The 12,279-nt window shown below is 36.7% G+C and overlaps 1 protein-coding gene across 1 annotated transcript in view; it reads right to left on the bottom strand.

Annotated features, from left to right (window-relative positions):
- The window catches only part of LOC149794976 (uncharacterized), a 60,347-nt gene extending 50,418 nt beyond the window's left edge, over positions 1-9,929 (bottom strand). Inside the window, exons 1-2 of the mRNA XM_089964637.1 lie at positions 9,808-9,929; positions 5,800-5,890 (exon numbers count right to left, since the gene is read on the bottom strand). Of these exons, the coding sequence (XP_089820763.1) occupies positions 5,800-5,890; positions 9,808-9,888 (172 nt within the window). The 5' untranslated portion in view covers positions 9,889-9,929. The remainder of the gene's footprint in view (positions 1-5,799; positions 5,891-9,807) is intronic.
- Between the last annotated feature and the right edge of the window lie 2,350 nt (positions 9,930-12,279).

The following is a 12,279-nucleotide window of genomic DNA, read 5'->3' as shown; positions in this document are numbered from 1 at the left end:
AGTCTCACACAAACACCACCAAAAGCTGCAATAAGAGTCTCACACCACCAAAAGTTGCAATAAGAGATAGTGTGTCTCACACCACCAAAAGCTGTATTAAGAGATAGTGTCTCACACCACCAAACCTTGCAATCAAAGATAGTGTCTCACACCACCAAAAGTTGCAATAAGAGATAGTGTCTCACACCACCAAAAGTTGCAATCGAAGATAGTGGTTTCCAGCTTAAACATGACATTATCTGAGACGAAGAAGAAGCAGACAAAGAAGATGAATCTATCAGGCTCACAGGACTGGAAGAAAGGAATCTACACTCCAGCAAGAATGGTTAAGCATTTGTATGTTTATCTCTCCATCTACATAATATGCGATGCACATCTCCATTTACATAGATGTACAGGGTCTTCTGCAGTACAACACAATCCCATACTTGAATGTTCATAGTTTCCTCTCAATAAATTGTAGAGACCACAATAATACATTCTTGACAGTCTCTTTCATGAAAAAAAACTGGATTAAAAAAGTCATATATTATTCCTAGCCCAAAAGATAACTGACATGTCCACTATGTGTATCAAAGCCTGATAAATTGTCTTCTCTATAATCAAATGCCCGAGCTAATACATGCACACCCAAAGGACTGACTGGCATATTGCTGGCCATTACAGAGTAAATTACACTAATTCAACTCTTATCTGGAACTTGGGTTTTTGTTTAAAAAAATGTCTAAAACCAAAAAGTTCAAGATTGGGAAAAAGGAAAAAATAAAATGAAACAACTGCTGTTATATCCTAAAAATCTAACTGAATCACAATATTTTAATGTGCAAGTATAAACATGTTCAAAATCTGTAAAAGAAACATAGAAATGGCTAAAATAACCTGGAAACCTAACTGGGCCCAAATTTCAACAACACAGGTCTTTAAGCTAAGTCCTGGTTTATCAAATTTGGTCACAGTTAAGTCCAACTCAAATTGTAACCAATCAGATTGCTATAATCCTGAATTATGTTCAAGACCTGTCTTAAGTACTCTTGGAAATGTCTGGGCCAGAACATCAACATATTAAGACCAATAAGCCCACCATTTGTACTCACTTATAAGTCAAGTCAAACTGCAAACAACAAAAGATCTTGATCAGCAATAGCATAATGTGCATGCAGATTAGGGTCTATGTTGTTTGCTCTACTAATTAGTCCTACTGAACTGTACAAACCCAGATCTGCTGGTGCAGTATGCAACAGCAGATCTGGGTCTGTCAGTCTGCAGTTGGACTCGACTTATAACCAAGTACAATACAGTATTTCAAAGGGACAACTGAGAGTTGTATGTATGTATTTATGTATGTATGTATGTATATATGTATGTATGTGTGCATGTATGTACGCTAATGTCTGCTGAACCTATATGTGTATCTTTTAAAGCAAAATCAATCCAGAGATAGTGACTGAAGTCTTGCTTGCATTCACTGTGTATATTTACAGCATCAACATTCAGTTTATATCTAAGCAAGTCATCATTTCTGAATGGACAAACTGTCATAACTCATGACAAAATCCTAGTCCGTGGAGGGACTCTCCCTTGCCAAAATCGTCTCCAAAGAGGCCAGTAGGCCGTCCACAGAAGCGACCTCAAATTAATGATTCTGAGGATGCATCACAAAAAGAACCACGTGCGAAGAAAGCTGCTCTAGATGACAAATCTGATTATCTTGAACCCGAGAGTGCTCCACCCGGTTCTGTATGTGGTCACTATAAACATTATACATTAAAGCAAAAGCAGGATATCATTAACAATGCAAAACTTTGGGAATTAGACCTACAGCGGAAAATCAAGATTCCAAAATCCACAGTGAGTACCTGGATGAAAAATCGACTTTTCTGCAGATCTGGACTTGAACGGACATTTGCCTAAGTGTGGATGACCCATTTCATATGGACAAGCTATGGATGATAAGATAGCTCAATGGGTGCTCACTCGGTGTGACTTACAAATTCCAGTCAGTGTTGAGGGAATATGTATATATGCAAAGGAGCTTGTCTCAACAGAATTTCCGGAGAGCAAATTCCATGCCAGTCGTCCTTGGGGAGAGAGTTTCTTGAAAAGACATGGGTTTGTGCTCAGAAGCAAGACCTCTCTTTCCCAATGTTTACCCAAGGATTTGGAAGAAAAGATTGCTTCATTCCACAAGTCTGTGATCGATAGACATGAGGAGGATGAGTTTGACGATAAGTTTCTTATTAACATGGTGAGACACCAATGTACTTTGATCTTGTGGCAGGTAAAACAGTGGACAAAGAAGGAACAAAAAGCGTTCTGATTCCTACAACTGGAGCAGAGAAGAGACACATTACTGTCGTTTTAGCTGTTACAGGTTCTGGTGACGCATTACCCCCAATGATTATTTTCAAGAGAAAGAGACATCAAGATCAGAAGGCACCAAAAGGTTGGATTATCACAGTTCAAGAGAAAGCATGGATGGACGAAACACTAATGCTGCTATGGATTGAAGAAATTTATTTGCCATTCACCAGAAGAGAGCGATCACTATTAGTTATGGACTCGTTCCGGGCTCACATTAACGATGACGTGAAGAAACAGTTGCAGCACGGAAATGTTGTGCCAGCAATAATACCAGGAGGCTGCACATCCAAGTTGCAACCTCTTGATGTGAGCATAAATAAACCTGTCAAGAGCTACCTCCACCACAGCTGAATGGAATACATCGGGGATGCTACAAATGCTAAAATCATCTGATGAAAGCAGCAACAGATAGATCAAGACAGCCAGCAAACAGATTGCACTGGACTGGGTTGTAAATGCCATGGACACATTGAAGGAAAAACGCACAACGATAATGAAATCTTTCAAGGTATGCGACATCATTGTCAATCTGAATGGAAGTGAAACACGCTGATCAGAAATGACAAACAATTAAACAATATGGATGATGATAGTGATACAAAATTTTGGGGCTTTCCACCCGAGGATGTCAACAATATGGATGATGATAGTAATACAGAATTTGAGGGCTGTCCGCCCGAGGATGTCAAAAAAGCTATGGACAAGATCCTTCAAACTGAATAATATATTTAAATATATGACTGCATTAAATCATATTTCTTTTCGTTCTTTGATATTGCTATTTATTGTGTATGGCTTAATATAAAAATGTTTATTTTATCTATCTATCAATCTAACTGCCAACACACATACATAAATATACATACATACGATTAAGAATTTTAAATTATATTAGTTCAATGAAGTTCATGATCACATTAAATAATTGGTGACCAAATGAAGCAAACTTTGTATCAGTTTAATTAATGGCAAACATGCTGTGAATTTTACATTAAAATGATGCAACAGATCTTCCTAGACTGTCTGAAAACATAAATTGTAGAAAAAATTACAGCAGATCAACATCTGAAAACTTACAAGGCATTTAAATATTATATTCCCCACACACACACACACACACAAAAATGGTGTCCGAAAACTTACGGTAAATACAGTACACTGCATGTTGATGCCAACAGAATAAGTGAAATCTACTACTGGACATTTACAGGAAATACAAACAAGTTAGTTGCATGTTAGCTGACAAGGTGTACAGAATGTTATAACTGTTCTAACACCTATACACCCGAGCTGAAAGGCATAACCCCATACACCCTCAGCATAACGGTATAATTCCATTCATCTGGAGATGAATGGCATCAATACACCATGTGCTGAAAGACATAACCCCATACACCCTCAGCATAACGGTATAATTCCATTCATCTGGAGATGAATGGCATCAATACACCATGTGCTGAAAGACATAACCCCATACACCCTCAGCATAACGGTATAATTCCATTCATCTGGAGATGAATGGCATCAATACACCATGTGCTGAAAGACATAACCCCATACACCCTGAGCTGAAAGACGTAATCCCATACACCTCTAGATGAATTGCATAAGTACATTCTGAGATGAATGGCATAACCCCTTACACCCTTTCCTGAAAGGCATAACTCCATACACCCTGTGTTGATAAGCTTATCCCAATACACTGAGCTGAAAGGCATAACTCCATACACCCTGTGCTGATAAGCTTATCCCAATACACTGAGCTGAAAGGCATAACTCTATATACCCTGGATTGAATGGCATAACTCCATACACCCTGTGTTGAAAGGCTTATCCCTATACACTGAGCTGAAAGGCATAACTCTATACACCCTGCAATGAATGGCATAACCCCATACACCCTGAGGTTAAAGACTTAACCCAATACACAATGCAATGAATGGCATAACCCCATACATCCTTTCCTGAAAGGCATAACGCCATACACCCTGAGGTTAAAGGCATAACCCTATACACCCTAAGGTGAAAGGCATAACATTCCTTATTATATGTTCATTTTTTTCTCCATTAACACTGCATTGTCAGAATTGTTCAATATTTTACGACACTGAACTCGCACTCAACTTCATATTGCACTCATAAAGGGACTACTTTCTATTGTAAATAAACAATGGACACAGACATTAACACTTTTGATTTGTAAACAAATCATGTACACTCACATAGTAGGCGCTTTACATTTGTTTCTGAATGTAGCAAAGCAGATGTTTTGTGGACTGCCACATACCAGCTGCTTTGGTAGATTCCGCGTTAACTTTTTTGATACAATATTTCAGATTTAGGCCAGCTATACAGTAGACGCCAGAAAGGGTCCTTACAAATAACATGCAAGTGACAAGGCATAAAGCGTCTTCTTTAGCTGGTAGCAATGGCAAAAAAATATATGTACAGTTTTACATCCTGAATTTCCTCAAAATGTACTTTCTTAGTTCTGCAAATCCGAATTACATGAGCCATGTCATAGGTTCTCAATCTTGATTACACATTTCAAAATTGTACTCTTCCTCCGTACTGCACTCAAAATGAAATAAGCATTAAATTCCATAGCATCTTTTTGTTAATTGCAATTGAAAGACTTCATATTTTTCCCACATTATGATTTCAAACATTCAGTGACAGAAACAGAAACACATCTGCAGATGTCAACAAGCTTCTCCCTTGCTTCTTCAATCCGATGTATTTCATGTGGAATTGTCACATATAAATCCAGTCCATAATAATGAAATTTCATAGAATCGACAAAAATACCAAAATCTATTCATTCCAGATCAAATGGAAAAGTTGTTGCAATGCGCATTCATTCACAGTACGACTACAAATTTCAATCTGAACTAGACATGCCCTTTTCTTTCGAAAGTTTTGTCTAATGCACGACTAAGTTCAAATTTATCTGGGCGAAGCTATGTGCACACTTTGTTTCTTGTAGTGTATTTTGTTAATATAATTAAGCATCCAACACAAATGCTGTAACCTATAAATACACTTCAGCAAACTAACTAGAAATGAATTTATTATGTCACATACTCTTATATAAGCATATTTGTTGACAAATTAAGACATACTAATCTATTAGTTGCTAGTGTTGCTTTCTGAGGTAATGAATGTAATTTCCTGAAATTGTATGAATATTCTGAAAATATTTTCTCAGATTCTTTGTAAGTTAAGGTGCCTTAATAACAAGTGCAGGTAACTTGAGGTGTAACTTGAGGTGTTACTTGAGGTGTTACCTTTATAGCTGTGTATCTTAAGGCCATTTGAAAAGAGCGATACAATTACCTTCAGCTTACATATGCCTGACAGCAGACTATTAGGGCTATTGCATGTGGGCTGTAAATGTATTCAAAACAATTTTTTTAGAGGTAATTTCTGATTACTCACAAATATGTGTCTCTACTTTGCTGTTTTGGATCTGTGAGTCACTGATGGTGTCTTTTACATGACTTACAACTTCCCCAAGCAGTAACCCCATCTGAAAGAAAACAGTACAGGAGAAATTTAAAGCCACGGATTTAGTATGAAGAGTTTCAGTAGGTCAAGGCATAAGTGCTGAAAAATGGTGTTAAACCCATATCATCAGCTACTAACAGTTAAACTGTATGCGATGTATTTTGTGTGTGTATGTGTAATTTGGACTTTTAATGCAGCTTTAAACATTTTATAGCCATGTCGCTATGATGTCTGCAGTGTGGCACTTTAATGTGATGTTTAGCACTGAGCCATCATGCCACTGACATGTAGCATGATGTCCCACCCAGTCACATTATCCTGACACCAGGCTGACTAGTCCCAACACTAACCTCTTAATGCTGAGCACCTAGCAAGGCAGCTGTTAGTACCATTTTTATAAGTCTTTGGCATGACTCTGCCTGGGTTCGAACCTGCAAACTTCCATATCCAAGGCAGATGCTCTAACCACAAGGCCACTGGATTGGTCCTGTATTTTTTGTTTTATTCAAATGATAATAAAAATTACAGCTGAAACTAAAACATCGTGATTACATTATAGTTAATAACAGTAACTAGTAGAAAGAAAAAAAAATTTGCAAGTTGAATGTTTATCCATTTGCAAAATAAAATTTCAAGTATTAAAGCAAGTTAAATGCAAGCCCTTTAGAGGCAGAATTCTGGAGCCAAGATGAAAATTAGGGGTCATGGGCTCAGACTAAAACAAACACTTCAATCTTGTTATTTACTTTATTTACCATATATGTTGGAACACCATATTTGTTGGGACACCATAAATTAATTTTTAAAGTAATTTTTTTTGTTCACTGTCTGTTCTGGGACACATTGTTTTTGCAAGTCATAAATTGTGGGACACCTCTAAAATCATTATAAAATTATGTTGGAATATTACCTCTAAACTGAACTTTATTTTAAAAAATGTAAAACTGTGTACTTGAGATAAAACTGTTTAATCCACTGCAACAATCATCTTGTCAACACAACCATTCTAATACGATCCATTCTTTCATGCATGAATATTTCTTTTTGATTTCTCATGCAGTAAAAAATTATCATTAGAGGCAACAGATCACCTCAAGCCGAAGCTGCAAGGATGAAAGTCAGGTTTTTTAAAATTTGCAATAGTCACACTAAATCTCATACTTTTAGGCCCTATCTTATCATCAATTGTCCAGGAATTAAATCAAAGTACACTAGAATTTCATCCATGTTAATGATCATATTGTTGGTGAAATCATCTTCTCTTCTGGCCTTCACAAATTCATCAAAAGATTTTATTTTCTCCAAATCTTCTGGGAGACGCTGGGATGTTGATGTCCATGCAAGACGCACTATATTGTGTCACCTTAAAATTGTTCCATTGTTTCAATTTATTTACAAAATTCCTGTGAGTACTGGTGAAAAGGAACCAATGTCAGCTTCCTTATCTCGGCTGTCTTTGTATATTAATTACATTTTTTAAAAATTGGCACACTTAAAAGAATCCCAAATTGGCTTCCAAGGTGAACTTGTTTTGTAATAAAATAACCTTTGTATTGATATCCTTCCCTCCCATAAAAAAAAAAAGGTTTCAAAGTAGTCCAAAATGGCTTCTGAAGTCGGTTTCCTTTGTAATAATTATAACCTTGGTCTTTGAACAATAAGATTACAGCTCACCGTCAGTTGTGTTTATTCACCACCTGTACTTCTATTTGCTTGGCATCTGTAATCGGATATCCAGTTTTTAAAGGCAGAACAATTTTCTTTTGTTTTGGTAAAATTTCCTGCTGACATTTTCATTTTTTTTATATATATAAAAAATAGGAATAGTTGTTCTCGGATGTAATTCGAGTAGGAAAGGTAACAAAAAACCATGACACCATATACCAGAAGTTAATTGTGCAGACATGAATTGTTCAGTTTCAGTCATTCAATATGCAGTTTTGAGTAATGTCTCGCACACTCAGATCTTTTCGTGGCTTCTACAGAATTGAAATTTGTTGAAAGATGAAAATGTCTAGATGCAACTAGCTTTATCCAGTTAGTACAAAATAATCCATTCATATGAAGCTGGGTAAAAGGAAAAGATCATAATAATGTTTTTGGAATATATGAAGAAATTGGAGGAACCTGGACATGCCTGGTTGATGAGCTGCCAATTCTGGATCTGCTGGCAAGAAAATTCCGAAATTGATATGTGAATCTAACTGAGCTCAGCTGGTTTGGTCCAGTACTTGAAGTGCTTAGCAAATTATATATACTAACCAATATAACATAAATGTTATTTAAAAAAATCCAGAAATTGATAAGTTTCCAGCAAAGATCATGAAAGATCTAGCAAAAGAGTGTGCACTATACTTGAGTTATATTTACCAGAAGTGCCTCTCAACAAGTCATGACTTTGTCCCTGATGTATGCAAAACAGCAAACATTACAGCTATCTTCAAAAATGGAGAAAGATTCAAGGCCAACAATTATAGACATGTCTCCCTTACATATATCTGCTGCAAAATTCTTGAACACATCATTGTCAGCAACATGATGCAACATCTAAATCACTTCAACAAGGTTTCCGTGCCAGATGAAGCTGCGAAACACAGTTCATAACCCTAGTAGATGAGCTCGCCAAATCCTTAAAGGGAAGCAGTATGACCTTGCTATCCTTGACTTCAGTAAGGCTTTCGATGATGTCCCCCATGAAAGAATCCTCTGTAAGTTTGACCACTATAACATCAGGGATAATACCCAGAAATGGATCAGAGATTTCATGACAGATTGCAGAGAATTATAGTAGATGAGGCAACATCATACCCAGCACCAGTTGTTAGTGGGGTACCCCAAGGGACTGTTTTTTGTCCCATCCTCTTCCTTGTGTTCATCAATGACCTACCTGCTTGTGTCAAATCCAACACAAGACTTCTTGCAGATGACTGTGTAGTCTACCAGGAAATATATGCCTCCAATGACTGTGAGATCCTTCAAAATGACCTGAACAAACTGGCCCTCTGGGAAAGGACTTAGGGTATGTCATTCCACCCAGAAAAATGCAGCATCCTAAGAATTTACAGGAAGACATCACCAATCTTGTCCCGAACATACTCTTAAGGGGTACAAGTTAGCCAGTGAGCAGACAAAATATCTTAGGGTGGAATTGTCCAGAGACCTCTCTTGGAAATGGCACATAGACAAGATAGTGAAAAAAGGGAACAATAACCTTGGTTTTCTTTACCGCAACCTCCAAATCAACAATGAAGAAGAGAAAAGTCAACATACTTCACTCTGGTTCAACCAGGTCATGAGTACTTCTCAACTGTGTAACCCACGTAATAAAGATCTAATAAATAAGATAGAGATGGTTCAGAGGAAATCTGCTAGATTCGCCACAAATAGATATCATAATACTAGCATTGTCAGAGCAATGTTGAACCATCTCCAGTGGGAATCACTAAAATCCAGGTGAAACAAGACCCAGCTGATCATGTTGTACAAGATAGCAACCAACATAGTGGGCAAACCAGCAAATACCTGACCCTAGCATAAAACTTGTGTCTTCCCTTGCGTTATATTGTTACAGGTCAGACTCCCCATCCCTTGATTTATTGAAGGATACTCCTAATTTTCTTTGTAACGATCCCGTGGTTTTCCAAATGACTATTTTGTAGAAGAGCGACGATACGGGCTACCAAATATGAGATATTCCTGAATCTGACTTCTCGTTCCGACATTATTCGATCTCGGAACACGCTACAAAGCGCCGTCATTTAGGCAGTAAGACCTCATCCCCAAAACAATTATCAGGTTCGATGTCTTACATTGAAGGACTGGACCGGTTAACTGTATGAATCACCACTGGTATACCCGAACCATACAATAATTTGGATGTGACATAATTTTTAAGCAATTTGTTTATGTTACTACAATCCATTATTATTTTAATCGAACCTGATCCCCTCTGCTATTCGCATGATCGTAAAACAACGAGGCTAGTACTGCACCAGACACATATCCCGCCATTGCTTTCATTCACTTCCGGCAGAGCTTTAAGTAAGACTGGTACCTAAATTTAGGATATACGATTGAAAAAGATAGACACCTTGAGAACTGTTTCTTTAGCATTATATAAATAAGCAAATGCTACTGATTCATTCATTTATACAAAAAAAGTATATATAAAAAATAAAGGTACTTCTATTCTACTAAACAATATGCCACAAACTCATGTGCCCCATATTCAAACATCTTGATATGGAGTTGGAGCCGGTTAAATAAATTAGTAGCTTCGTAGGACCCAAACAGTTAAACAAAATTTATAACTCTCGTCATGCCCCCTCTCTCAACAATGCACATTATTGTCACAATATGATATCATGGGATCGGGCACAAGTGCTAACACATATCTAACAACTTTTCAATCTGATTAAAATCCGATTTCCTCTGTCCTACGTCACGTCACGTAGGACAGCGCAGATCTTATTTTAATCAGACCGAACAAAATAGCCTCCAAAATAGTTCAACATGATAACAGTAGAAAATACTACTCCCCAGGGCCGGCGCTACCATATAGGCAAACTAGGCAGCCGCCTAGGGCGCCGATATCAGGGGGCCCATTTTCTCCAAATCAACAACAGTTGTGAAAAATAAATAAATAAATTTCCGTTTTATTGAGGGTCGTTTTTTATCCTGGTTTATTTCATACAGGTACAAATAATCGGGTAGATTCAGTCTGACAGAAACACCAGGCTGACCGCAATTGTTTATAAATTTAGAAATTGATATTTTCCGGGGGGCGGGGGGCGCCAGAATCTAACCTTACCTAGGGCGCCAGATAATCTGGCGCCGGCCCTGCTACTACTACTAATAATAATAAGAATAAGAATAATAAATACATGGGGGTTACAATGACGCATTCACGGTTTGAATAAGTTAGCGAAATCGTCCGTATGAGTTTTCTATTTGCATACATGTTGAATTATATATTTTATATTTGCGGCGCACTTTCCCCAAAGGATTAAATCTAAGCTAATAATAGGATATTTCATTGAGAGAGTAATTTTATCTACTATATTGTTTCATTTTGTTATTAGGATATAATGCAGTGACAGTAACTAATATAAAAAAAATAATGGGTGAGTACATAAAATATGATACAGCTTTAAAAGTGTATATCAAGTGTATATCAAGCATCATTGCAAAGATTTTAATTCTAATCAGATTTTCGTTTAAATTCAAATTTCATGATTTTTTTATATATAGATATAATCAATGTAGCAGCTAGTCACCCTTCTTTACAAGGAATATTCATGAACAACTATCCATATTTACTTTTAGAAAGATTTGATTGGATCGTTGCGGTTACCATAGAGCAGCGTTGTGTGATTAGTTCAGGCACTTTCATTATGAATTGGCGTCTTTTAATCATTGATTTGTAAATTTGAATACTAAAAAAAGTATTGGAAAGATTATGGAGCACTTTCAGTATTCCACTGCAACAGAAAGAATTAACACTGCATTCAACTTAGATAATACTCGATACTTAGATAAATCAAACTCCATATATACACACACATTGAGAACTGTTTCTTTGCCATTTATAGAAGTCTTCTGTATCTTTTACAACTTTTGACTCTGAAAATATGAGTTTTACTAATTTAATTTGCTAACATTTTATACCTTTATAGAATTGAATATTTGTTGTTTTCTTCTTTATCATTGTCTTTGCATGCAGCTCTTCCAATTTAAAAAATAATGCACATTGGGATTATTAGTAGTGAAGTGGGGCACTATAGGGTCTATGGGAATTAGCATTAAAAACACCCCTGGGTCGATATAGGGTCTATGTAAATTTAACATGGAGAAAAATCGTGGGTCGATATAGGGTCTATGGGAATTAGCATTACAGACTTAACCTGGGTCTGTATAGGGTCTATGTAAATTTAACATTAATCACCCTGGGTCTGTATAGGGTCTATGTAAATTTAACATGGACAAAAAAAACCCCTGGGTCTGTATCGGGTCTATGTAAAATTGAAACAGAGAGGGTCTCTATTTTTTTAAAAAAAAAACTAAATAAAAAAAGGGGTAGGCAATGGTAAGGCTATCTCTTTTCGAGATATATGGCTGGCCCTGAAAAGGGCCTTTGGGTTTTTTTCTTCTTCTTCTAATTTCTTCTTTTCCTCCACCAAGTTCTTATTTTATCTCCTACACTCTTCTTCTCTTTCTTTTTTTTCTTCTCCTCCTCTTCTTTCTTCTTCTCTTCCTCCTCTTCTTTCTTCCTCTTTTCATTTTCTTCTTCTTTTTCAATTTTTTCGTTCCATTTGCGTATTCTTATTCTTTCCTCTTCATCCTCCTTCTCCTCCTTGATCTCTTTCATGACACCACTAATCTTGTCCTTTGCTTTCCTTACGTTATTAATTT

This window comes from Sinohyriopsis cumingii, chromosome 7, assembly GCF_028554795.1.
Source record: "Sinohyriopsis cumingii isolate HCF-2022 chromosome 7, ASM2855479v2, whole genome shotgun sequence".
Classification (NCBI taxonomy): Eukaryota; Metazoa; Mollusca; class Bivalvia; order Unionida; family Unionidae; genus Sinohyriopsis; species Sinohyriopsis cumingii.
Note: the sequence above shows the minus strand (reverse complement) of the source record. Positions and strands in the feature narration are given on the sequence as shown.